This window comes from Sceloporus occidentalis, unplaced genomic scaffold (genome assembly GCF_023333645.1).
Source record: "Sceloporus occidentalis isolate IW3139 unplaced genomic scaffold, rSceOcc1.0.p SCAF_3, whole genome shotgun sequence".
NCBI lineage: Eukaryota > Metazoa > Chordata > Lepidosauria > Squamata > Phrynosomatidae > Sceloporus > Sceloporus occidentalis.
The window spans coordinates 118,286,054-118,314,052 of record NW_028316983.1 but is presented as its reverse complement, the minus strand read 5'-3'; the positions used below and the strand labels follow the sequence as shown (position 1 = coordinate 118,314,052).

The window sequence follows — 27,999 nt, the reverse complement described above, 5'->3', positions numbered from 1 at the left end:
TGAGGATAGCATCACCATAGTTTTCAAAGGATACAATACTTAGAAATTATTTCCTTTAGTTTGTCCTTTTTTAAAGAGAGAGAATAAAATATACAATTTACAGGAATTCTGAAAAAGGAAAGAGCTGAAGGAGGTCAACTATAAGGGCAGTTACTAAAAAGAGGACTGTATGCAGTATGCCTCATTAATAAAAACATCACCAGTCAATACTACTTTTCAAAATTAATAGTGCTGATTGGAAACTATCATGGTGAAAAACACCATCTAGCCACTGAAGAACCACATTTTTAGCAGTTAGTGAGTAGAGGCAAGGCGTGTAAACAAGCAGTTGAACATTCTGGGAAGAAAAAAATATGGGGAAAGGGTGGTGAGGGATGCAGTAACATGCAATTCTGTGTAATGCCAGTTTGGGCCTGATTTCCATTTATACTGCAAGAACAGCTGGAACGTATTTGAGGATTAGCTTGTTGAACTGAGAGTAAAAGAGGACATAAGGAAATCTACGTAATCTACATATAGCACCAGTCTTGTTGATACCAACAAGTGGAAGCCCCTGGGCTACATTTGTCTCTTCATGTGCCATAGAATCATAGAGTTGGAAGAGACCGTAAGGGCCATCCAATCCAGCCTCCTGCCATGCAGGAATCTACAATCAAAGAACCCCCCATAGATGGCCATCCAGCCTCTGTTTAAAAAACCCCAAAGAAGACTGCACCTCAGAGGAATCATATTCCACTGTTAAACAGCTCTGTGCCAACACAAATGTGGGACAGAAGTTACAAAAAAAGCAGCTAAGGTAGAACAAACTGCCAGGAGGTCACTTTGGCAGTCAACTGGGCCTTGGCCTGCTACTCCTCTTCCCTTGTCAAAAGCTTACAAAACAGGGTACTGAAAAAGTCAATATAGCCAGCCCTGCTGTACTATTATGCAGATATTTACCTTCCAAAAAACCATAGTGGTTCTCCAGTACTAGCAGTTTACAGGTCCAGCCTGCTTAGCTTCAGTGGTGCCACCTATTCATCTCATTCTTTAGATCCTGTATATCCTACTATGTAGTCCTGGACATTTGTGCACCATATAGCATTGCTGCTGCATCACCAACAAGAAAACTGGGGAGGGTTAAGGCTAGAGAAAGAACAAACAAGTACATAAAAATCACCAGCGTTGGATTCTGACTATCTGGAGGAATCTACAGCAGTGACAGAAATTCATCACTCTGCCTGAACAGTTTGCATGCTTCTGTAATCCAAAAATGCCCGCCATTCAGTTAATCATGTCACTTTCTAGTAGTGGACCTCTTTCTCCTCAGCAGAATGTAGCAGCAATAGAGAACAATGGCAGATTCCCATGAAAAATAGTTTTAAGTAATGGAGATTACAACTTTGCCTGTAGATTTACGTTGGGTCACATGGGCAAAAGCTTCATTTACCTACAAAAAAAATGAAAAGAGTTTTGCACAAATGCAGATATACACATGCTTCCTTTGTGACATCTAAGAATTACACAAGAATGCAAGAATTACACAAAAGACCATAGTTCCAAAGATGGAATGCAAAATATTAATAAAACACGCCCAGTTTGGGTAGCATATTTGCTAAGTAGCTTTTAAGATTAGTGTTTTTTGAAGTCCCTTTAATTTTATACAAAATGGCAATCCACATATAAATGGACTCCTAATCCATTAGGCTGGGGAAGACAAAGCCATCATAACTTTTTGTACCATCATTCACGTGAAAGAGTCTTATTCATATACGCCCACTAAATGGGCCTAAGGTTTCTTCAGATATGGTGCCAAGAAAACAGAGTTGTGCAAGGTCAGAAGCAAGTCCTCTCACAAAAGCATTTACAGTGACTGAACTAATCTGAATAGAATCCAGTTAAAATGTTTGTTTGCTTTTGCTGAAGGAAAGGGGTTCCAGCAATTAAAGACAATGACTAGGAAGGACACTGAGACATTTACCCAAATGAAAGGTGGGAGAAATGTTTGAACTTCTTTAATGAGATAGTTACAGGAATTGGAATGTTAATCAGAAACCATTACAATGGATCACTAGGCAAATTATGGACTGCTTCTGCTATTTTCAGTGACAGACAGCACAGGAATGTGTTGTCAAAGGAACCTCTTAGAATGCATCTTCTAGAGTGATGCCCAAACTTAATGTTATTCCATTTTAACCTTCCCTTCCTCCAAGGTGATGTGGAAGACATTTTTTGTTTGTTCCATCACCCACACCTTTTCTCTGCACATCAACCTCATGAAATCAGTGGAGAGACAGAGACTGGCCCAAACTCACCCAGTGAATTGCATGGCTAAACAGTGATTGAAACTCACACCTTGTCAGCCAAGGTCCAGCAATTTACTTTCTGCACCAAGTATATTTCCAAACTCTACTTAGATCCCCCCCCCCCCCCAAGATTACAGTAACTCACATGTACAAATCTACATTTAGGGCACTATAAATCAGAGTCCAATAGTCTAATTTAGACATGTGAAGCAGGGGTAGTCCTTTTGTTCTTGCTATTGCTAAAAATAAGAATGCTTTCCTGATTTACCACAAATCATCTGGTAATCCACCAAGAGATCCCAGTCTACCTTCTTCCCATCACTAAATTATGTCCCCTTGGCTCTCTTAAGCGAGGAAATATCCCAACTGAGGCAGACATACAACACCTCAAGAGAGTTGGCTCCAAATGCTAACTCTGGAATTCCTTTTGGTCAGAAAACCAAGGAACAAATAAAAGACAAAATGAAAGGCTGATTATGAAACATCTGCATTTCAGCAGACATCTTAATTACTGGATGTAATTCAAAGCATTCAGTAAAAGTACACAGTATGGATTGCTAGGGAGTATATCATGGAAAGAATTCACATATTTAACTATTCCTCTCTCAGATTCTTGTATATGCAAGTCCAATATATTAGAAAGAAAGCCAAGCTTGACATTCTTAACATGCTAGGCCTCCATTAATATTATCATTACTATTTATTATTATTAGGTTTCTATCAATATTATTTATTAGGTCTCTATCAATATTATCAAAACTATTTATTATTACTACAATTACTATTGTTGTTAAATTTATTTCAGGCTCACCTCTGTAACATTAAATATAGCAGACCAAGGAACTCTCGGTTGCTTCTATTCAGAGTGTAACAATTTTAAAAGGATTGCACCATGTGCTTTTTCTGAATGTCTGAATTCATTTGAAGATTTTGGAAGACACAAGAGCTTCTATTAAACCAGATGTTTCCCAAGTTTTGTATCCTTACCTCCTCCAGTTTGAACACTGCTCCTACGTGAGGTTTAATTCGTCCCTCCTGGCAGTGCAAAACAGCAGATGAGAGTGTTGAGGAAAAGACTGAGAAATCCTCATCCCGATACCGGCCCCAGTACACTCCCAGAGCAGAGATATTTTTCAGAAGCAGCAGATTGGCTGGAATGGAAGGGATGGTTCCTCCAGCAAAACCAACCACCACAATTCTGCCTTCCCAAGCCAGGCTAAAAACAAGGCAGTAAGGAGCATGAGTAATCAATACTAGGAGCAAAAGAAGATTAGTATTTTGATAACACTTTGAACATGGGCAGCATTTGCCACTTCCAGTAAGCAATAAACTGCTAAGTGGAAAGACATCCATGTGATGTTCTGAGGAGAGTCTAAGGTGGATCTGGATCAGAAGGCTCCTGAACTTCAGAATATACTGTTACAGAAGTTGTTGTTAATTAGTAAGAAATTTTCTTAAAAATTTATTTTAAAAAAGGTGGAGATACGGAACATTTTTCTTAGAGGGTCACAGAAATTATCCTGCCCTACATAATCCAACCACATGTTGCATATGCAACCAAGAATCCTGGGTTCAAGAAAATCTCACCTTGGTTTCTTTTCAGAAAGGGATCTTGGGGGCTATCCAGACCGGCCTAAAAGGCTGGCCTCGGGGCATAACGGGGCGCAGCGTCTTGATGACGCATGCCCAACTCTGCCCCTCCAGGGCACCCTGACACTACACACTGCTCCAGACAGTGTGCGGCATCATGACGCCCCTCCGGCACTGCATCCAAATGACACAGCGCCGAAGTGGCACCATACAGCTGCGCCGCCACGGCTATGGCACCCTGTGGAGGGTGCAAAAAGAAGCTGCTTTTTGCAACTCCTTTTTGCACACTCTAGAGGCCAGATCAGGGCCGCAGTGTGCGGTTGCCACAGCCTCAATCCAGCTAAAGATGGGGCGGCTGCATGCCGCTCCTTTAGGGCTGTATGTGCAGCCCGTTGCTCTCCTTTTTTTGTGTGCTAATTTATAATCTGCAAAATAGCTTGTATACATTTCAGATTTGGAAATAAATTTATGTTAAGTGACAGAATAGGCATTAACCTACAACAAATTAATGCCACAATACATATGTGAACATTTTAAAAATACTAAAGGATTTTAAGCACAATTTGCATGAAACACAGTGAAAGATCAATAAAATCCACAGGTGTTTCCTCAACTACCAGCTGAGCTAAGATAAACTACAGGAGAAATTAAACATTGTGTCTATTCTAATCTCATTTTTTTCACCAAACCTACCCATAAAGAACCATTCCATGGCGGGGTACAGACCGCCCAAAAAGGGTGGCCTGCCAGCGCCTGGTTTTGGTCTGAGGAGAAGCCGCAGCCTCCAGACCGCGGGGCTTCCCCGCAGACCAAAAAGAACCCGCAAAAAGTGGGTTCTTCTTGCGAAGCCATTACAATGGCGTACTCACGATGTCGTAATGCCGCCGTGACGTGCGGACACTATGCATCCGGCACGTCATAATGGCAGTGCCCGTTTGTACAGAGCACTGCCATTTTGATGCCCTCATCAAGTGTGAGGGGCGAGGGGCATCTAGAAACACTGCCCCGAGGCACCCCTTGCACGTGATGAGGGCATCCTTTTCAGCCCATCTGGACTGGGCCTATGAAACCAAAAGCTAATATACATTTTTTTGGAAATCCTAACTGTACCTATTGAACATGGTATGTAAGTGATCTTACATATTTTGTTCTTATGATCAATAAAGCTCCCTGTTTTCAACAGACTCAGGCAGCTAGCATTAGCTATCTGTAAAATAGAGATACTAACAATCTCAAGACACAAAGCTGAAAGCCAAAGAACACAGAACAGTTATGGCACACGAACTTTAGACACAGAGTAGATGGTCAGTCTATATATTGTTAATGTGTGTTCTCCTGCCCCTTCTGTGTTGGATTTTTCTATTCCTATATCTTTTCATAATGGTACATGAGGGTATCAGTTCTTATGTGTGTATTTGAAGCCTAACACGGGAGCCTCAAAACTTGTGCATTAATTTTATTTATATATTTATTTTTATTTCAAACATTTATATCCTGCCTTTCTCTCATAACAGGATATTGTTTAGACACTCCTTTTAACTTTGGCACTTACATTATTCAGTTCTCATATGCAACGTAGCTCCCCAAAACTCCAGGAACCTTGGTTGATTTAAGATATAAACTTGTCTGAATTCATTTAAGGGGGAAAAACCCTTCCAATGAAGTGGATCCAAATCAAAGCCCACCTGTGCAGTGCCTCCTTGAAGATGTCCCCACCAATTGTGTCAATAACCACATCGACTCCCTTATTCGCTGTTAGCTTCTTCACTTCTTCTCTCAGACTGGTCTCACTGTAATTCACATTCTGTAAAGCCCCTTTTTGGAGGGCCAGGTGACATTTCTTGTCACTTCCTGCTGCGGCTATCACCTGCAACCAGAGAAACACACCCACACTGTACAGAAAAGGGGAGGCGAGCAGGCAGTCTTCCTCCTCTTACAGTCCCTTGAATTTTTTTTCTGGAGGCTTGGGGAAACCCTCCAGAGCACTGTGAAATTCAGGGAACTGCAGGAGAACCTGGTAAAAATTGCCTTCCTCTTTCTGCCTATGGGAGCCACCAGGTCCCTTTATGAAGAGAATGGTAACCTCCATTAATTAAAGGACAGCTCTAAATCAACCCAGCAAGAAATGCAAACTTAATTATAATGTTTAATTCTTGCTTGTCTATTGATTGCACATTGATCCTTTAATTGATAATGCCACCAAGGTCATTTTCTTTAACCAGAAGAGCTGAACATGTTTTTTCACCCTGCACGAAAATTTTCAGGATCCCTGCTGTTCCTGATGACCACTTGTAGTTTACCCCATTTGATACATGTAGAAGACGGTATACCTTTGCCTTGAGAACATGAGTGGCAACATCCACAACTGCAAGTCCTGTGGCACCAGCTGCTGCAGTCACCAAAACAGTCTCCCTGCAGCAATAGGAATGAGCATCATGAAGCGTGAGAATGGAGAGAGCTATACAGATACAGAAGTGCATTCAAGATATACCCCACACTGTCACTCTAGCTTAACATAGAAGTCTAGGTCCTGGTCATTTGAGCTGACACTGTAGCTCCTTAGGGAGCAACAAGACTAGTACTAGCAATGAGGGCTAGTTATTCTTGTTTGGTCTTGTTTCAGCAATGGAAACCCACTGGGTGACCTTGGGCAAGTCACACACTCTCAGCCCTAGAAAACTCCATGATAGGGTGACCTTAGGGCTACCATAAGTCTGAAACGACTTGAAGGCACACAACAATAACAACAGTTAATCTCAATTTTTCTCTGTGTATTAAACTTTGATATTTATTGTAATACTGAGGGGTTTTTTTGCATTGCTTTTCTTTTGTTTGAATTTATTGGTGGTTTCCTCAAACAAGAGATTATTGACAAGCAATGTCTATTGTGAGCAACTATGAGTACAGTTTGTTGTCTAAAAGCAACATACAAATTAATTTATTAACACCATGCTCAGCAAATGAGAAATAGCTAGTGGAAGCCAAGACTTCCAAAGGCATCTCAAGATGCAGGCAGCTAAGAAAGCTGGATGGAAAAGAAGTATTGGATATCTTTTGGCATTTTATTTTTAGTCTCTGCCGATTTGCTATCTCTACAGTAAGTCTCCCCACTTCTCTCATTCTCACTCCAACATAGATGGCCATTTATAGGGAAGTAAACTAAGCAGAGACAAGCAATTGATAGATAAAGGCAGACAGTGGTGCTGCAGTCACTTCCATCCTTCCCTGCTTGGCTTTAGGAAAATCAGCAAAATTCTCAATGATCATAGCCTGGCCCAAACATGAATATGCAGTGAGGGCCCAAATAACAGATGTATGTATCCAGACATGTGGTTATCTTTAGGTTGCCAACATGATAACACAGAGAAAGCAAGTGAAACCATAGCTATATATCTAGGTGCCCTACAATTCCTTCAAAACTGTTAGGTGGAGTTCACTTCCATGTAAACATGACCCCGAGAAGCAAATTTGGTACCACCACAGCTCCTGCATTCAAAACCTGAGCCACACATTTAGTTCAGCCGTTTGTAATCATACCCAGTACAATGCTGACCCTCTCTCCTGAGATACCACCTCTTTTTGTTCCCCTGACAAAGCATTGGCAGCCAGGGGAGGGCAGGGGTGGATCTGCTGAGATCATTATATGAAGAAAAGAGTTCTAGGTGTACAGACACAGAGATAGGGCATCAGCAGCCACATATTTAGGCAGCTCTTAAATGTTCCGCTAGCGCCCTCTGCTTCTTAACATTTCTTCCAATCCTATTAAAACAAGGGGGAAATGCATCCTTTGAAAGCTATTGCTATCAAATTGAGCTGCACACAGCATTTGGCAAGAGGATATCCAGCAAGACAGTGTTTACAAGCAATCACTCTCCAAACCTCCACCTCAGTCCTGAGCCCTCTAAGGGTGCATCTACACTGGCCACTTAATCTGGAGCCAGTCTGGAGTATTATGTCCTGGAACATAATGCCCAACTACAGTAGAAATCACAAACATCAGGCCAAATCTGGTGCAATGCTGTATCATTGTACACAGGGGCCAGCTGAGCCAAAATTGCCAGCCACTGGCCTGTTCCTGGTGCCACCGGCATCACTGCAGCCTCGCTGGCCAAGCAGCTCCCTATGAGAGTCTAGCAACTGCCCTTACTTCTGCTGAAGTTAGAATAGGATGCCCACCATATGAGTAACAAGGAGGGGGCCACTCTACCCCTTCCTCATTGCTGTATGGGCACCCCATTTTGACCTCAGCAAAAACAATGGCCAGGCTCTCACAGGGAGCTCCTATCTGCGAAGAGGTGGAACTGACAATGGCAGCTATGAAAACAGACCAGCCCATTCCCATGTGCTGTCAATGAGAGGAAGGAGGAAGGCACAGTTCTTAACATGTGGACAATGGATAGAGCCAGATCAAACCCAATCTAGCTGTCCACAAGGCAAAAGAACCCAAGGTCACTCTGGGGGTTTGGGGAAACACGGGCTTTCCCCCAACTTTGCTTAGTTCGGAGTAATCAGGTTAAGGGCCAAAAACCATGGTATCTCCCTGAAAGTAGCTACATGCCATAAGGACTGTCAGCATTGGCTTCAATGCGTGTTTGGTATTTTTCCCTAGTGTACAAAGTCCTAAGTAGTGTTAAGAAAGTCACTGACCAAAACACTGTAGAGGTTGATGGAATCTTATAATATGTGTAATTTGCATACACAGATGCTAATAATGTGTAGTTTCAAATTATGTAATTGTTTGATTTCTTCAAAAGTATAAAATTCACACTTAATCAAAACTTTCTTCTTGCCCACAGAAAACTGCAAATTCCACAAATGCACCTCAAAACTTCGATTTTCATATTAAAAACCAACACATATCAATATCATTTAGAGTTTTTCATGAAAGTGGAGTAAACACACAAAACCCTCCTTTATTTGACAGTACTTTTCAAAAGGTTCTTTTGAGAAGAACCAAATCACAAGCATGTTCAACAAGTAGGAACAACATTTGGATCAGAATCGCATGTCACTGGAAGGGAGGGACTATGGCAAAGGGGTTGGCAGGAGGTGTCACCCATCCAGCCTTTGGCTGCTTGAAATCAGTCGGGGGTTTTTAGCACTGAATACAATCTTCTTTTTAATAACTGCCCTTATAGGTCTGTTGACCTCCCTCAGCTCTTTCCTTTTTCAGAATGCTTGTAGATTTTATATTTTACTCTCTCTCTCTTTAATTTTCCATCTTTACACTGATCAATTCCTTCTGAATATGGCCATGATCGTTTCGCCATTGTAAGGGGTTAATTTTTTTTTTTTTTTTTTGCTTTTCTTTTTGGGGGGGATCTGTTGTGTGTGTGTGTGTGTGTGTGTGTTTTAATAATTTTTTGAATTGAAAATGCGATTTCTCATTGTCCAGTAGAACCACTAAAGTGAGCATGGACTTTCCTATAATGAGCAAGGGCTTTGCTATCATGGTCATGTGGCAATGAGGCTAAAAAGTGAATGAAAATAAAGAAAGTTGATGGGGAGGGGGGCACTACAAAGTATCCTGATGTAGCCAAAATTACGGCTGGCTGTGTTGCCAAAATTATGCCTGGCCACATCACCAATGATGCGGCAATGCGATCAGCTTGATTTTAAAAAGGGGAGGGCGATATTGCAGCGTAAATACAAGTGGGGACAACAGTGGGGTCCCCCCCCCAAAAAAAAATCAAATACAAAAAATCCTGTTTCACAGTGGGAATGATGATTCAAATTAATGATCTAGATCAAAACCACATCACGAACCAATTTAAATGGTAAGTGGGAATGAACCCAGAATCATCTTTACTCCCTCAAATCTCAAGGCAGCCATGGATTGCAACGGGCTACAGAATTTAATTTGGTCAATCATAATAAACCTTAATTGTGTTAAACTGAGTACTTTACTCACCCTGGCTGTGTCTGAGCTCTGTGTTCAAGGGCCAAGATGGCTGTTCCATAGGAGACTGGCAGTGCTGCAGCATCTTCATAAGGAATTTTCTGTGGGATGGCCCAGAGCAACTTCACAAAAGAAACCAAAAAGAAACAATCATCTTAATACAAAGAGATTTATAAAGACTTTAGCAGTCCTTTGTTTAAAATAAAAACAAAAGAAGATGCACATTTTATTTTAAGGAAAAACCAAATTTTTAAATGCCATTAAGAACTGGAAGGTTATCCGCTCACATTTATGACCATTTTCAGAAGCAAGGAACTCTGAGGAATGACAGCTGCACCACTGGGAATTCTTCATACAGGGCAAAGTTATGGCAGAAACATTCCTGCATGACAAGAGTTTGTATCCAAACACATGTTAATGTGGACACACATAATAACCGAAAAAATGATGAGATGCAGCCAGAATCAATATCTGGAAAGATGAAGGCACTTTTTCCAGCATTGCACATGGAAGATTAACTAATTCCTGACACTAGATTTTGGGTGTTGCAACCCACAGACTGCCAAACTTTTGTTATGGAAGTTTCTGGGATTCCCACCATGAAATAACACGAAGCCTCACCAAAGACCACAATAGACTCAGCAAGGCCTAGTGTAGATACAACTGACACTGCAAACCATACTTTGTTCAGGAACATGCATTCCTCCCTTCCTTATGTGCCTTAACCAGCAGATTTTAGAGAATGCTAATCAGGGTTCCCATCAGGATTTGAAACAAGGCTGCCATTCAATTAAAAGTAAATATGTTGCAATCCCACACACATTTGTATTTATTTTAATTATATTCTACCCCTCATAAATATTTCAACATTAATAATATTAAAATGACCAACTATAAAACAAACAAACAAACAAACATATAGAAAGCCCAACAAGGAACCAGCAGAAAAATGAATTGCTTCTGCAACTACCCACTTATAAATGCCCAGCTAAAGCGATGGGTCTGGTGTTGAAATGCCAATAGAGTCAGTGTCAAACATCATGGAGACAGCCTTGTAGCACCACCTGATGTACTCTCTTTCCACCTCAGTTTAATTACAGAGAGCAAGAGCAGGATGGGACAAGGAGAGGTGTCCATTCAGATACCTTTCCACCATCATTTATTCTTCTGTAGGTCAGCAGTGTTTCACAGCATCACCATCACTTCAGGGCCCCACCAGGACTGCTGTCCAAGTCCTTCCCTATGCCGCCCAAGCTGCTGGACCGAGAAAGACCACGCAACGCAACCATTTTGCCAAACAGCATTAAGTGGAGCATCATGATCACCCTCTCTCTCACTGTCCACCCTCCTTTGTTTGAGCTGAGTATCATGACAGCAGCCATTCAGAGCAAAGAAAGAGCTGCTTCTTGGAAGATCCCCAGGACCTCCACAGATGACTGGTTGGCTTTGCTCGTGGCAGATAGAGTGGAGACAACAGCGGAGGTGACAGAGTGGTTCCAAATCTAGGGGAGCGAAGCAAAGGCCATCAAGGCAGGGAATCACTCTTGCTTCTCAAAAGAACCCTGGGAACCTCCACAGCTGATCAGCCACACGTACAGTCATGGTGGAAGTGGTAGGGACTTCATAAAGGACGGGTGCCCCCAGTAGAGAGGGGGAGTAGAGTAAGGCCTGCTCCCAGGCACTGCTTGCAGAGACTAGCCTGGCACCACCACTACCTGAGCTGAGTGAGGAGTCAGGCCGGCACCACTGAGCCTGAGAGGAGAGTTGAAAAAGGAGGGCCAGTACAGTCACATCAACAGAAGCAGCAAGCAGCAGTAGCAACAGCAGTAGCGGTGCACATTATGGCTAAGGAAACAGCATCAGCAGTAGTGATGGCAGCAGGGAGGCTGATCCAGTAATAGCAGATGAACAAGCAGCAGCGTGAGGCGTTGGTATCAGCAACTGCAGTGGAGAAAGCCCCCAAGGGACTGAAGAAAAGAGGCCAAGTCTGAGATCAATATACGTTCAAATCTAAAAGAAAGGGGACAAAAAATTGTAGCAACTACAGAACAATTGGATTAATTTTCCATGCAAGCAAAGTAACACTCAGAATTCTACAACAAAGACTGACCATACATGGAGAGAGAAAGGCCAGACATCCAAGCTAGGTTCAGGAAATAAAAAGACACTAGGGGTTATATTGCAAACATATGTTGGACAATGGAATGTACCACAGAATTTCAAAAGAAAATTAGCCTGTGCTTTATAGATTATAGTAAAGGCTTTGATTGCATAGATCACAAAAAGCTTTGGATCACTTTTAGAAAAATGGGGATGCCACAACATTTTATTCCACTAACCTGTACTCAGAAAAAGAAGCTATCATCAGGACAGAATACAGAGAAACAGAGTGGTTTCCAATTGGCAAAGGGCCAGTCAAGGCTACATTTTATCACCCTACCTGTTTAACCTGTGTGCCAAAAACATCAACAAGACTAGAGATGGAGAAGGAGGTGTGAAAATTGGGAGAAGACACAACAATAATACAGGTAATGCATAATACAGATATGCAGACGATACCATACCATACAACTAACAGAAAATACCAAAGAATTTGAATGATTATTGAAGAAAGTCAAAGAACAAAGTGCAAAGGCATGTTTACAGTTGAATATTAAGAAAACAAAAATGATGACCACAGGTTATTTACATAACTTTAAAGCAGAGAATGGAAGACATTGAAATAGTTCAAGATTTTTCATACAGTGGCTCAATCATTAATCAGAGTGGAGACTGCAGTCATGAAATCGAAGATTGGGACTTGGAAGGGTAGCTATGAAGGAACGGGACAAGGTTCTGAAATCTAAAGCTATATCACTGAATACTAAAATTAGGGAGGTACAAGCTATCATATTTCGTATATCTGTGTTTGGCAGTGAAAGCTGGACAGTGAAGAAAGCCGATAGGGAAAAAAATCAACTCATTTGAAATCTGGTGCTGGAGAAGAGTATGGCGGATACAGTGTACTGCTAAAAAGACAAATAAATGGGTCCTAGAGCAAATTAAACCGGAACTCTCCCAAGAAGCCTAGATGGCTAAATTGAGGTTGCCGTACTTTGGCCATATGAGACAGAACTCACTAGAAAAGACTATAATGTTTGGTAAGGTGGAGGTCAGTAAGAAGAGAGGAAGATTGCACGCAGGACAGATAGACTCAATAAGGGAAGACATGGCCATGAGTCAGCAGGACCTGAACAGGGCTGCTGAGGATAGGGTAACTTGGAGGTCTCTCATTCATGAGGCTGCCATGGGTTGAGGCCACCTTGAAGGCAGGGAACAAGGCTCAACATCAATACAGGAACCAGACAGAGAACAACCAAGGTAGCTCTTTCAGGATTTATGCTATACACTCTTTGATAGGCTGCATTTCGCACCGGCTGAAGTTTCTGGTTTCTTTTCAAGGGCAGCCCCATGTAAATCATATTACAATAATCCATACTGCAGTGAAGTGAAGCAAAGAGCAAACACAAGTCCAAACAAAAGAGCTAAGAAGGCAAATATATCAGCCTGCATTTACAGAACCAGTTTCCAAGAAGTAATAGTTTCACTATTTTCTGCACTAGTCGGGCTTCATCTGGAGTACTGCATTCAGTTCGGGGCAAATCCTTTTAGGAAGCATAGTTAGGGCAGGTTCAGAGAAGGGCAACAAAAATGATAACAGGTATGGAGAACAAAACATATGAAGAAAGCTTGAAGGAGTTGGGCTTGTTCTGCTTAGTGAAGAGAAGACTGAAGGGGTGAGATGATTGCACTCTTTAAATATCTCAAGGGCTGTCACACAGAGAGGGATGTAGCTTTGTTCTCTGCTGCCCAGAGAGTTGGGCCAGGTCTAATGGTTTTAAATTACTGGAGAGTAAATTTCAACTGAACATTAGAAGGAACTTCTTTATATTAAGAAGTTGCACCGTGGAACCAATTACCTATGCAATTACAGCACTATGACTGCATCCACAATCCAGAAACAATCCAGGTTAACACCACTTTAACTGTCATAGCTCACTGCTATGGAATTCTAGAAATTGTAGCTTTGTGAGACATTTAGCCATCCTTGTCAGAGAGCTCTGATGCCACAATAAACTACAATTCCCAGACTTCCACAGCACTGACCCATGGCATTTAAAGTGGTGTCAATCTGAATTATTTCTGCAGTGCAGATGCAGCCTATGATTCCCCTTAAACTGCCAAGGCTGCATTCTATAGAATCCTGGTATTGGCATTTAGAAATATCTTGTAGAGAGCTCCTCTGGCACCTCTGAACAAACAACAAAACACAGCATTTCATAGGAGGCAGTCATGGCACTTAAAGTGTGAATCAGTGCTATAATTTTGTACTGTAGTATGAATGGGCCCCAGTAAAAGACCCTCTCTACTGAGAGAAAGAGAGCGGGGGCGCTACATAGGAGTCCTTCTTGTAAGATGGTACCTACAGTCCATATTTTTGTACATAGATATATCAGATTGTTTTCTTTTAAACTGCAGGCCAACTAATAAACCAAGACTGCCTTTTTACTGTATTAAAAGCATTTTGATTAATTACCCAGAGATATGTTGCAACCTTAAAGAACAACTTTTGGGGTTGTTTTCTAACCTACTTTTGAATCTGCAACATACTCTTCTGCCAGTGCGTTGGTACTGGTCACACCAATGACACGATCCCCCTGTCCAAAAGACATAATCAGATAGCTATGAAGGTAAGATAAAGTAATGCCCAGTCTTCCTGTCATTGCAATAAGAACATATTAATATGAAAAAGGTTTTAAAGTATCTTTATGCTGAAAGCAACAACTCTGATTGGCGCATCTATGCAGCCCATGTTCCATACATATCATACATGTATGTCCCATACATATCAGTATGAACTGAAATGGCAGTCTGGGAGTATGGAGCAGTGTTTTTTAAAATTAATTTTGGATTACATCTCCCAGAATTCCGATTGGGAAAGTCCTGGAGTTGTTGAGTTGTCCAAAAAGTAACTTTTTCCAGGGGGCGGGTAACAATTACAACATGTGGTACAGTTCAAGACAGCAACAAACTACCCAGATGCTGGAAACAGAAAGTAACAGTGAGGTGTTGGAGGGCAGAGTTGTGTGTGCATCACTTGGTCTACTATACATTCCCATATATATCTTGCTGCCTTGAGGTGGTAATGTTGTAATTGCTGCATGGTTGGTAATGTTAGTCAAATGCCAGTCACTGGGGTAGGAAGTGCAACCTTGTTCTTTGCCTCATGGAGTAAAATATTCTTGGGCCATCCCTGTCAGGCTTAGTGCTATAGTGTTAAAATCAGTCGCTGGGGGGGGGGGGGGGGGGGCTATTGTGTGGATGTCACCTAGCTACTTTTTCTTTCTTTCCTATCTCAATTCACAGACCGACAAAGTTTGGCAGACTAATGAGCAACTGGATACACATTTTCCTCCCTCTGTAACTCTACCATTTGCTGGGCATTGCAAAATCCACTTTTAAGCTTCAGCTGCAATGCATTTCTCTCACCTCCTTCACACTGGTGACACCCATGCCAGTCTCCATCACGTCTCCTGCAAATTCCATTCCTGAAACATAGAACACAAAAGTTTACCGCAACTGCCTGCTGCTTCTGAAAGGATACCGAACACTGCTCTATAGACTGAAAATACAGGTTACGTGTCTGGGCAACTTAGGCCAAACAGCAATTCATCCCTAGCTGTTTATCAGTAAATCACTCTCTCACAAGACACTTTAAAGGGAAGCAGTGCTTAGAAGTGGCCAGTAAGTGTCAGTGCAGGCACAAAAAAGAACATTTCAATGGAAGGAAAGAAAGCTTAGCACTGATTGTTAGTTATTGGGTGCTTTTTTAAAAATCTTATTACTGAAATTTTTATGCATTTTAGATATTATCAGATGGATGGGGGCCATGTTTTTGTCCTTGGGACCTTCTAGGGCAGTGATTCCCAACCTGTGGATCGGGACCCCTTTGGGGGTCGAATGACCCTTTCACAGGGGTCGCCTAAGACCATCAGAAAACACCTATTTAATTACAGTAATGAAGTAGCAACGGAAATAATTTCATGGTTGGGGGTCACCACAACATGAGGAACTGTATTAAAGGGTCGCAGCATTAGAAAGGTTGGGAACCACTGTTCTAGGGGCTGCACAGACTAGCAAAAATGGTGGAGGACCAAAAACACTGGTTTTGGAGTCGGAAAGCCTTGTAAAAAGTTAAACAACAGGAATGGGGGGTGCACCCTATATTAAAGGTTGAGATGCCAACCCTACAGGCTTCATACACACACACACACACACACACACACACACACACTCTTTTGCCAGAAAAAGGCTTTTGGCATGCTGAGGGTCACAAAAACAGCTTGGGAATCAGGGCTGCATTTCCCCCATCTGTGCTGTAATGGGGAAATTGGAATAATATGTAATCTTCACAAGCCTGGATTCCCAAATCTCAGCTAAAGATGTTGTTGAACCCTGATGTGGGCAAAGTGCAATGCAGAAGCTGCAGGTGGCCCCTCAATCTCCATTCTGTGGCTCTTTAAGCTCCTCAAGAGCTCACAAAGCTCTTTCACCCAACCCAAGTGCCCCACCGTAGTTTAACCCCTCAGGCCTTCTTTGTATAATGGCCGCTAAAGCTGAGCTTACATTCTCATTTGGAGTCGGGACTGGGTACTGGATCAGACTCATACCAACCATTAGGTAGTGGGTCCTCAAGCAGCAGATTTTAGGGTATAATGAAAGAAAGAAAATTGTTGTCTTTATTATTATTTTATTTTTAGTTTTTGGTGGGTTTTTCGGGCTATGTGGCCATGTTCTAGAAGAGTTTATTCCTGATGTTTCACCAGCATCTATGGCTGGCATCTTTTTTTTTCTTTTTCTGGCTCAAATAGGGTAAATTGCTGGTGGGCTTTCTACCATTGGCTATCTTTCAGAAGATTGTGCTTGACTAGGTAGAAGAAAGGTTTTGTTGTTGTTAACTGAGTTAACAACAGTCAATCCCAACTCATGACGACCCTATGGATGAGACAACATCCATAAGCTCTGCTTAGTTCCTGCAACATCATACCCATGACCTCCTTAATAGAGTTCATCAATCTAGCATGTGGCCTTCCTCTCTTCCTATTTCCCTCCACCTTTCCCCACATTATTGTCTTTTCCAATGAGTCCTTCCTTCTCATGATATGGCCAAATACGACAGCCTCAGTTTGGTCATCTTGGCTTCCAGAGAGGTTTCTGGCTAGATCTGCTCTAGGCCCCATTTGTTTGTCCTTTTGGCTGTCCATGGGAACCTCAACACTCTTCTCCAGCATCACATCTCAAATGAATGGTGTAGTAAGGTACTCACCCAGGTGGAGAGAGCTGAAGGGGCTAAGGGCAGCCAGGTGGTGGAGGTTGAGGGGAAGGAGGAAGTTAACCCAGAGGTGGAGCCAGTGGAGGAAGGAGGAGGAGCTGGAAGGACTATAAAAGCAGAAGGGCTGAGGCGTGCGAGGGTGGATGTGGAAGAGCTGTTCGGGCAGCAGTGGCTGGGGAAGGGAAAGAACAGGGTTTAAGGAGGCCAGAGAGGGACAGAGTCCCTGTGCCTCTTCCAAGAAGGGCCCTATGGCCAAAGCAGAGACCCCAAGAGGAGGAGAGGCTACAGAACCCTCAAGAGGAGGGAGCCTGGGCTTTTGTGGGCTCTGGGGAATGGACAACCAGAGACCTTGAGGATTTGGAGGATGAGTGGTGGAGTCCACATGAGAAGCTTTGAGAAACAAGCCATGTCATAATGGGAAGTGGGAATGTCTGACTTGAAGACTGGACTTTATGTTTTGAGTTATCATCTACTTGATACAAAGCTATTTTCTTATTAAAGGTACAGTTGTACCACATTTGCCTGAGTAAGTTTGTTGTGCATGTGGGAGAGAACATAAGGGGAGGAGTCTGTTTCCTTGCAAGATGGAGTCTGCTATGCCAGCCCCGCCCACATTGGTGGAGAATGTGGGCAGCGACCCTAGGGCGGGGCCAAGGGCTAAACAGGAGCAGTTATTCCACTGGCTTGCTGAACAGCAGCAAATTCTCCTCCAACATATGTCCTCCCAACAAGCCAGGTTCTTAGAGCAGGTCTGCAGTGCCCAGCAGCAAGCCCAAGAACAATTGGTCACGAAGTTGGCCGATCTATGGCGAGCTCAGCGGCTGGGGTCAACAGAAGAACAGGAGAGGGTGTTGATGGGGACGGAGAGGTTAAATCCCCTGAGACTCATGAAGATGGGGCCCCAAGATGATGTAGAAGCATTTCTAAATACGTTTGAGAGAGTGGCAGCCGCGGCCCAATGGCCACAGGAACAGTGGGCCCTGATTTTGACTCCGTGCCTAACCGGACAGGCACAAGAAGCCGTAGACACAATGTCCTTCGAGGAGGCAAAGGATTACCAAAAAGTAAAAGGGACAATTTTACAAACACTTAACATCTCGGAGGAAACATATCGCTTAAGACTGAAAGACCTACAGTGGAAGCCGGGCCTGCACCCGAGGACCTTGGGACAGAAGGTGCATGCCTGTGGCTTGCGGTGGTTAAAACCTACAGAGAGGTCAGCAGGAGAGGTAGCCGAGTTGGTCCTAGTGGAACAATTTGTGGGAGCTCTGCCACTTCCAGCACGTAAGTGGGTGCGTTGCCATCATCCCAAGGATTTGGAGATGGCGATAACTTTAATGGAGGCCTTTACCGCAGCGGAGGAGAGTGAGTTGGTGCAGCCCCGACGATGTCCAGAGGTTATGCCGCCAGAAGAAAGCTGGGTTCTACCTAACCAGGGAAGAGGACTTGAGCCAACCCTAGCGGGGATGCATCGTGGATTGGAGGAAGAGGCACTTGCGGATACGGAGCAAGCCGAACCTCAAAGGACAACCAAAGCGAACCCTAAGGTGACGGCTCAGCGTTCGGTGGTCTGTTACGCATGTGGGATGGAGGGCCATATTCGTCGACATTGTCCCGGTATAGAATGTTCCTGGGTGGACGCGGGGAAAGCTACCCAGGTAAGTGGAAAACCCTCACCACCGCGGGTGGTGGAGGCGAGAATAAATGGAAGGAAGGTGGAGGCTTTAGTAGACTTGGGGTGTAACCAGACCTTGGTGCGAGAGGTACCCGAAGCCACAGGGGCCCAATGGGTAAATGTACGATGCATACATGGGGACATAAAGCCCTATAAGGCGGTATGGGCCCAAGTGGAAGTAGGAGAGAAGAAACAAAGGTTGAAGGTGGGAGTTGTACCCTCCTTGAGAGGAGAAGCCCTTTTGGGGCGGGATTGGCCCGGTTGGCGTGAGTTGTTAAGGGAGGCAGAGAGTTTGGAAGGGGAGGCTGTAGGGCCTGTGGTTGTCGATTTGGCGGGAGTAAGAAGAGCCCAGGTGGTTGCCTGGCAGCAGGATGATCCCTCTTTAAAAGAAGCCTTTAGACAGGTGCAAGAGGAGGCCAGCGGGGAAGGGCCTCGGTTTGAATTAAAAGGAGACCTGTTATATCGAGTTCCTCCAAAAAAGGACACGGAAGACCCAGAAGCACAGTTAGTGGTACCGCTGGCCCTGAGAGGGGAGGTGATGAGGTTGGCCCATGAGATTCCCATGGCAGGTCACCTGGGGACAGAAAAGACTACGCAGCGGGTAATCCAACGTTTTTATTGGCCGGGGGTGTTTGCAGAAGTAAAGGCTTTTTGTAATTCATGTCCCCAATGCCAATTGTTCCAAGGGAAGGGACCTCCAGGTGGGAAGCTGATACCTCTACCCATTATAGAAGAGCCTTTTTCCCGGATAGCAATGGATATTGTTGGACCGCTAGAACAGGCGGTTGGAGGTTTCAAGTATTTGTTAGTAGTGGTAGACTGTGCGACCCGTTATCCAGAAGCAGTCCCCTTGAGATCAATGCAGGCTTCACGGATTGCTCAGGAGTTGGTGAAAATCTTTTCACGAGTGGGGTTCCCCAGGGAAATCCTGACAGATCAAGGAACAAGCTTCATGAGTCAGACCCTAAAGAAAATGTGGGAGATATTGGACGTACGTCCCTTGAGGACCTCAATTTATCATCCCCAAGCTAATGGCATGGTGGAAAGATTTAATAGGACTTTAAAGAGTATGTTAAAGAAATTCATAGAAAAGAATCCCAAGAAGTGGCCGCAGCTAGTGGAGCCCCTTTTGTTCGCCTTTAGAGAGGTGCCGCAATCGTCATTGGGATTTTCCCCTTTTGAGTTAGTCTTTGGACGGAAACCTAGAGGGATCTTGGATATCGTTAAGGAGGGGTGGGAGGAGGAACCTCAAAATTCCCAGTCGGAGCTGCTGTTTATCTTGCAGATGAGACAACATTTAAAGGAAATAGGACAAGTGGCCCGGGAAAATCTGGCCAAGGCACAAGCCGATCAGAAACGAGATTTTGATAGGCGAGTAAAAGAAAGGGAGTTGCAAATAGGGCAACAAGTCTTGGTTCTTCTACCAGCCCAAAAAGCAAAATTATTTGCAAAGTGGCAAGGGCCCTATGAGGTAATCAGAAGGGTGGGACCGGTGGATTATGAGGTCAGAATGGAGGGAGACCCTCCTAAGAAGAAAATTTTCCATATTAATCTTCTAAAGGCATGGAGGGTCCGAGAAGCCCTCTTCGGAGATGGGGAGGAAGAATTAGAGGAGGAAGATGAGGGGTTAGTAGGGCCACAGGCCAAGGATTTCCAAGAGACCGGGGATATACCTGTCTTATCAGCTTTAAATGAAGGGCAGCTATCACAGGTGAGAGAGTTGCAGCAGAATTTCGGCGATGTTTTTCAGGGAAAGCCAGGTTGTACCGATCTTTGGGAACATGCTATTCAAACTGAGCCGGGTGCTATAGTCAGGTTACCCATTAGACCCTGGCCTTGGAGACTACAGGAAGTGATTAACAAAGAGGTAGCTGCAATGTTGGAGCTGGGGGTGATTGAACCTTCCGTTAGTCCATGGCGTAGTTTGCCAGTTCTGGTCCCCAAACCAGATGGATCAGTAAGGTTTTGTGTGGATTTCCGCCAGTTAAATAAGATTTCGAAGTTTGATGCCTATCCAATGCCAGGGGCACTAAACTTGTTGGACCGACTGGGGCAGGCCCAGTTCTTGTCCTCCATAGATCTAAAAAAAGGGTATTGGCAGATTAAGTTAAGGCCAGAGGATAGGGAGAAGACAGCTTTTGCCACACCCAAAGGACTATTCCAATTTACTCGAATGCCTTTCGGCCTGCATGGGGCAGCAGCCACCTTTCAACGCCTTATGGACATAATTTTGAAGGATTTATCCTTTTGTGCTGCAGCATATATTGATGATATTATTATTTTTAGTGACTCGTGGGAGGAGCATTTAAGACATTTGTCTCTAGTTCTGGAAGCATTGAGGGCAGCTGGCCTTACCGCAAATCCAAAAAAATGTGCAATTGCATGCCGGGAGGTGAAGTACTTGGGCCATATAGTAGGGCAGGGGAAGATAAAGCCCTTAAATGATAAAATAGTAAAAGTGCAAGATTGGGGGATCCCGCAAACAAAAAAGCAAGTACGACAGTTCCTAGGTTTGGCGGGCTATTACAGAAGGTTCATTCCCCATTTCGCGCATCTTGCCAGTCCGCTGACAGATCTGACTCGGAAGGGTCAGCCTTGACGGGTCAGGTGGGGAGCAGTCGAACAGAAGGCCTTTGAGGGGTTGAAGGCACATTTGTGCAGTTTTCCAGTTTTGAGGGCCCCCGATTTTTCTAAACCCTTCGTCCTACAAACGGACGCTTCGGATAAGGGCCTAGGAGCAGTTCTGTCTCAAGTGTGGGAGGATGGTGAACATCCGGTTTTATATTTAAGTAAGAAGTTGAAACCGGCAGAGGAGAAGTATGCAGCAATAGAAAGGGAAGCCCTAGCGATCAAGTGGGCTATCACAGCGCTCCGGTATTACTTGTGGGGGGCACCCTTTCAGTTAGTGACAGACCATGCACCTTTGACATGGATAGCTTCTATGAAGGACACGAATCCCCGAATTACGCGTTGGTACATGGCCTTACAGCCATATGCGTTCTCAATTTGTCATCGACAGGGTCTTCTCCATTCTAATGCTGATTTCTTTTCTCAACAGGCCACCTGGACGCCCTCACGCCCGTCATCTCTCTTAGGGGGGGGGGGGGGGGTTATGTAGGAAGGTACTCACCCAGGTGGAGAGAGCTGAAGGGGCTAAGGGCAGCCAGGTGGTGGAGGTTGAGGGGAAGGAGGAAGTTAACCCAGAGGTGGAGCCAGTGGAGGAAGGAGGAGGAGCTGGAAGGACTATAAAAGCAGAAGGGCTGAGGCGTGCGGGGAGAGAGGATGGATGCGGAAGAGCTGTTCGGGCAGCAGCGGCCGGGGAAGGGAAAGAACAGGGTTTAAGGAGGCCAGAGAGGGACAGAGTCCCTGTGCCTCTTCCAAGAAGGGCCCTACGGCCAAAGCAGAGACCCCAAGAGGAGGAGAGGCTACAGAACCCTCAAGAGGAGGGAGCCTGGGCTTTTGTGGGCTCTGGGGAATGGACAACCAGAGACCTTGAGGATTTGGAGGATGAGTGGTGGAGTCCACATGAGAAGCTTTGAGAAACAAGCCATGTCATAATGGGAAGTGGGAATGTCTGACTTGAAGACTGGACTTTATGTTTTGAGTTATCATCTACTTGATACAAAGCTATTTTCTTATTAAAGGTACAGTTGTACCACATTTGCCTGAGTAAGTTTGTTGTGCATGTGGGAGAGAACATAAGGGGAGGAGTCTGTTTCCTTGCAAGATGGAGTCTGCTATGCCAGCCCCGCCCACAAATGGATTTTTTCCCTATCTTCTTTCTTAACTGTCCAGCTTTCACATCCATACATGGTAATAGGAATTACCTATATGATTCTAACTTTTGTACTCAGTTGTATATCTTTGCATTTTAGAATCTTTTCTAGTTCTTTAGAATCTTTTCTAGTTCTAGCCACCCTCCCCATTCTTAATCTTCTTCTGATTTCATGACTGCAGTCCCCATTTCTATCAATCTTTGATCCCAGATATGGGAATTCTTTTACTATTTCTATTTCTATTTCTAGGATGAATTTGTGAAGGTCCTCAGTGGTCATTATTTTTGTTTTCCTAATGTTCAACATTAAGCCTGCCTTTGCACTTTCTTCCTTGATCTTCCTTAGTAGGTGTTACAGGTCTGTAAGGTTTTCTGCTAGTACTATGGTGTCATCTGCATATCTTAGTTTGTTGATATTCCTTCCTCCTATGACTAAGTTTTCACTCACCCGGGGTGAATGGAAGGGAAGGCTTATCTTGGTAGAGACCCTGGCAAGCCAGTATATCAGCAAAATTTACTCCACAGCAACGGACACGAATTCTGACCTGCAAAAAGAAACAATCACAACTCCTCACACAAACAAGCCTTCATAACAGAAGCCCTATGTATGTAACATAAAACAAGTCACTCTCTCATCAGCATTCCCTTTAAAACAGCAGCCACAATACATCGAATCCAGTTCTGGACTGTGGCACAGAACAGAATAAGAATGGTTACTCTTTTCCCTTCACCATTTATTTTTACTTTTATTTTATTTTATTGAATATACAATGGGACATAACAAACAAATAAGGACATAAACAACAATACCAACAACTAACACAACAAAACAAATAGGAAAAAACAAACAAGTAACAAGAAAAAAACATACAGCTTATTTTTCATCTTAAAAATTGTCCCTTCAAGTACTTCCAACACAGTTTGGGGTATTTAACTAATTTTAACATTATATCGTATTCCGCCAAGTTGAAACCTAAAAACAAAACCTAGCTTTTGCTATCTTATCTAAATTTAATCTTCATATAATGAAAAAAGGAGAAGGGAAAAAAAGACACAGAAATATTAATGCCACAATTAATTTACCTTGAAGAGAGAAGGACAAAACTAAACAGATGTAAACATCTTGGGTTACTGTTCTATTAAACCCTAAATTATTTATGGCTTCTTTAATCCACAGTATATTTCCAAACATTCCCATCTTGTGTTAACTTTCTTCACATCTTTATTCTTCATACTCTCTGTTAACATATCCATTTCTTTGGCTTCCCATAACTTATTTAACCATTCTAATTCACAAGGGATTACCTTCTTTTTCCAGTATTGTGCATATATGATTCGACCTAGAGTGACCATATAAAGAATTAAAAAGGACTTCTTTTTTACATTAGGATCATCCAGTACACAAGTCATATTCAACAAAAAAATGCGAGGATCCAGTGGTATATCCACCTGGAGGATATCAATCATTATTCTATGGATATTCTTCCAAAAGGTTCTGGCCCTTTCACAGCCCCACCATAGATGGAAGAAGGAACCTTCTTGCTTCTCACATTTCCAGCAAACATTACTTGCGGTCTTATACAATTTATTAATCTTAACCGGTGTCATGTACCATCTGTAAAGCATTTTCGTGTAGTTTTCTTTATAATTTTGGCAAACTGTAAATCTTTTCGTATCTTTCCAGGACTTCTCCCAATACTCTAGATCTATAACCTCCTCCAAGTCCTGAGCCCACCTAATCATTGAATGCTTCACAAGTTCATCCTCCAAATATCTTGCTTTCATAATTTTATAGTATTGAGACAAATGCTTTTTTCCCTTATCTAACATGATCTTGTCTAATTCATTCATTTCCTTACAAAAACCTTTCTGCTTTAAATCTGATCTAAATCTATTTATAAGTTGGAAATGTAAGTACCAGTCAATTTCCTGATTTTCTACCATAATTGCGTCTTTCTGTTTAAACGAGATAATATTATCCGGTCTCCAATATATCAGATTCTTATACGTTATCAGATCCTTATACGTTAACCCTTCACCATTTTTTCTGATGAACTCTCCCCCTGCCCAAAACAAGGTATTTGCCCCATTGTGCCATTTACTATAATAGAGGGAGCAAGAAGCTGGAAAGAATCACATCATCAGGTCTTTTGTCCCTCCTTAAGCAATGAGACACTGGCCAGTGTCCTGGCTGTCATTAGGTTGTTTAAATTACTCCTGTAAACTACTACTGTATATACTGAACTATAAATCGACCTCACGGGCATAAGTCGAGGCTAGGTTTCGGGGCCAAAATTATGAATTTTGATAAGACCCATGGATAAGTCAAGGGTAAAATCTAGTGGCATGTAACAAAGGATCTACAGGATGAAGCAAAGCAAAACAATGCCAAAGAAATTACAATGAAAAAATTCAGTGGTCGCCCTAAAAGATGGATGGAGAGAGAATAAAGGGGGGGGGGGGTCATTGCTTCCAGAACAGATTACACACTTGATTTCCACAAGGGGATGGTTCCTTTTCAATGAGTTACAGTACAGAACTTACACTGACCCATGGATAAGTTGACTCACATTTTGGGTGTCAATGTTTTGACTGAAATGTCTAGACCAGGGGTAGGCAACCCTTTTGAGCCGGGGGCCGGGCTGCTGTCCTTCAGACAACTGGGAAGCCGAAGGAAATAAATAAATAAATAAATAATTTTTAAAAATAAATAAATAAATAAATAAACCGGGACAAATGTAGGACAAAAATTTCAAATGGAGGGCACTTTTAAAAATAAAAAATGGAGGACATGTGAAAAAATTTGCTGATTTTTAAAAAAATGTTAAGATAAATGCATGTTTCTGAGGCTTCTATAGACAATCGCCCCCCAAAGGCCTCGGCGGCAATCGGTGGCAGGACTGGGCTGGGGCCGGTCCAAAGGCCTCGCCGGGCCGCATCCGGCCCGCGGGCCGCAGGTTGCCTACCCCTGGTCTAGACTTATACATGAATCTATACAGTAAACGTTCAGCCACTAAGGAGAGCAAGAAGCATTTCCACGTGAGCAGAGGGGTACTGTAACCCCCAAAGGAGTCCTCTATCTGTATGTTATTTATGTGATACAGATGATTCATATCAATATGCAAAGGCTGTTGGACTTATAAAAAAGAAACAAGGTGGACTACTAATTTCTGTTGATGTTTTACGGCTTGTTCAATCTCACTAAAATATGCAGGACCATATTTTCTACTGACCAAAGCTCACTGACTTTTAACCTCGAAAAACCCCAATAAAAGATATCACAGCCTCCATAAGAAGTTTCTTTAGCTATTTGGAATTATCACAGCTAAAATATGACTGAAATTGTAGCCCACTGAAATACACACTTGAAGTGACATTAGCTGCACATTCTGTCTTGAAATGCAATTTTTAATAGGGCATAAATAACCCACACAGAAGAACCAGACTGAGATTACAGTATTGAGGAGGGGCTTTCTTTAATCTTCTGCTCCAACCACATAGACTGTAGTAACACATGTGTGCATGCACACACCTACCTATTGCTTTTATCTATAGTTGTAGGAAAGCTCTGGGAGGGGGCAGCCCCTATGAAGAAACCTTGCTGAGAAAACCCCGTGGTGGTTCACCTTGGGGGAGTCACACTTTCTCAGCCTCAGAAGATGGCAATGGTAAATCCCCTCTGAAGAAACTCTGCCAAGAAAACCCCATAATAGAGTGGCTATGGGGTTGCTATAAGATGGAAACAAAGGCAAACACACAAAGAAGTGGCAAGCCCCCCAAACCCCCAGTGGAAACCACACAAAAGCAAAAGTGCGCATAAGCTGTCAAAATTATTTTTTTTAAAAATTGACTGTCTCATCATGTTTCCAAGAGAAACTCTCCCTCCCCCACCTGACTTTTGAGTGCTCTGGGAATTAGCCATTGGCGGTGTAAAGGGGACAAATTCAACAGCAGTAGAGAAAAAAAGCTGAGTGGCGCTTTAAAGGGACTGCTCTCCGTGGCAATTTGAATCCAAACACCTTCTGATGATAACCTGAGTGAAATGGAGGCAGGGGAGGATATACCAACCACATTTATGGAGCTGACTTCTTCACCCCACAATGGCACTTTGCAGGGAAGCCAAGACCTGTGGGATGGATATGTTCCACCCTTCAGCACATAAGCCCTCCCTCCTGAGTGCTCCGAATGGGACTGACATCACGCTTCCATTTGCTGCTCCTTCAAAAAAACGATTCTTTTAAAAAGACCCACTGAAACCCCCGCATCCAAAAGAACTGGTTTAACTGGACTTTGCACCACTCCCCCCCCAAAAAATCACACCTGATGTAAGCAGGGTGAGTCTGAAAGACCCCTCCTTTAACCCTGTTTCCCCACTGGGTTAAATCGTAGTGTAGATGACCCCCACATGGTAAATCAACATTAATGTTAGCCAATGCCTTTTCACCTGGGTTAATGAAGAATTAACCTCGGAGGAAGGAGGGAAGAAAATCTTTGTACATATAGATAAGAATATCAGCTCCTTCCTTCAGGCTATCAGTGCATGGCAAGTGATCAGTAACTATGAGTGTGCCAGAAACTATTTTTGTGTGCTAGTAAATTTTTTGGCCTGTTTACAAGGCTATGGCAAATGGGCCTACTATCTCAAACACATGATCATAGATTACTGCCCTTTGGGAAATTACAAGCCAATCATCTTATTTACTGTCACTTAGAGAGCTATCTTATACAGGCAATTCCTGTGAATACAAATCCATTAATTAATTTCACCATCTGGTTATGCATTCAAGAAGCTGTGAGTTAAAAGGGAGTAAAGAAAAGCAGGAAACCTTTGGACTCTCAGGGCAGTTGTTCTTGACTCCTCATCCTCAAAATATTTTGGACTTTGGATCCCAACCAGTATAGTCAGCAGTCAGAGATTTTAGGAGGTGGCACTGAAAACATCTGCAGGATCAAAGACTGAGAGACACAGCTCTAAGCAAAGGTGGATGGGATCCAGATTTCTCTGAAAAGGCAGTACCTGGGCGTGACCTCAGCACTCCTTGTAAATAAAGGTTTGTTCAGAATTATAATGCTAAAAGCTACAAAGCCTGGAAGGCACTTTGATTGCCTCATTTAAATAGTCCTCTTGATCTAAACACGAAGCAGCACCACTAGTTTTAATTTTCAAATGCCTCACATTTTGGTATCCTTTTACCTCGTGTGGTTGCAGTGAAGTAGATGGGACATCCTGAACAACCAAGGGCTTGGTCAGCTCCATGCAAAGTGCTGCTCGATATGTTCTTTGGGGCTGCAGGAGGACAGTGCTGCTCAGTGCCAGGGGTCTCTGCAGGACTTGGCTAAAAGGATTCCTCCTGCAACAGAGCAGTTAAGTCATGCATGTTGGCTGGCTTCTCGCCAATCTTC

At 43.2% G+C, this 27,999-nt stretch overlaps 1 protein-coding gene across 3 annotated transcripts; it reads right to left on the bottom strand.

Annotated features, from left to right (window-relative positions):
* Window positions 1–4: 4 nt before the first annotated feature.
* LOC149316628 (protein Cryzl2-like) lies at window positions 5–27,907 on the bottom strand. 3 transcript variants are annotated; one of them, XM_089518738.1, is made up of 9 exons: window positions 27,791–27,907; window positions 23,045–23,141; window positions 15,304–15,362; window positions 14,406–14,471; window positions 9,787–9,896; window positions 6,206–6,287; window positions 5,561–5,742; window positions 3,273–3,501; window positions 5–1,429 (listed from the first exon to the last, which is right to left on the bottom strand). In XM_089518738.1, the coding sequence occupies exons 1-9, from the start codon at window positions 27,851–27,853 to the stop codon at window positions 1,361–1,363; spliced, it is 957 nt and encodes a 318-aa protein (XP_089374864.1). In that variant the 5' UTR covers window positions 27,854–27,907; the 3' UTR covers window positions 5–1,360. The 3 variants fall into 3 exon arrangements, with proteins under 3 accessions (XP_089374864.1, XP_089374866.1, XP_089374865.1); XM_089518740.1 differs by lacking the exon at window positions 3,273–3,501; XM_089518739.1 differs by lacking the exon at window positions 5–1,429 and having other exon boundaries at window positions 3,281–3,436.
* Window positions 27,908–27,999: the final 92 nt, after the last annotated feature.

What these genes read in the sequence shown, in the direction of transcription:
- LOC149316628 (XM_089518738.1), bottom strand. Translation starts at nt 27,853, where the DNA reads ATGGAGCTGACCAAGCCCTTGGTTGTTCAGGATGTCCCATCTACTTCA. An exon ending in CTTCACTGCAACCACACGAG is followed by an intron (nt 23,142 to 27,790) that starts GTAAAAGGATAC and finishes TTCTTTTTGCAG; the next exon opens with GTCAGAATTCGTGTCCGTTG. An exon ending in GTGTCACCAGTGTGAAGGAG is followed by an intron (nt 14,472 to 15,303) that starts GTGAGAGAAATG and finishes TCTTTTGGACAG; the next exon opens with GGGGATCGTGTCATTGGTGT.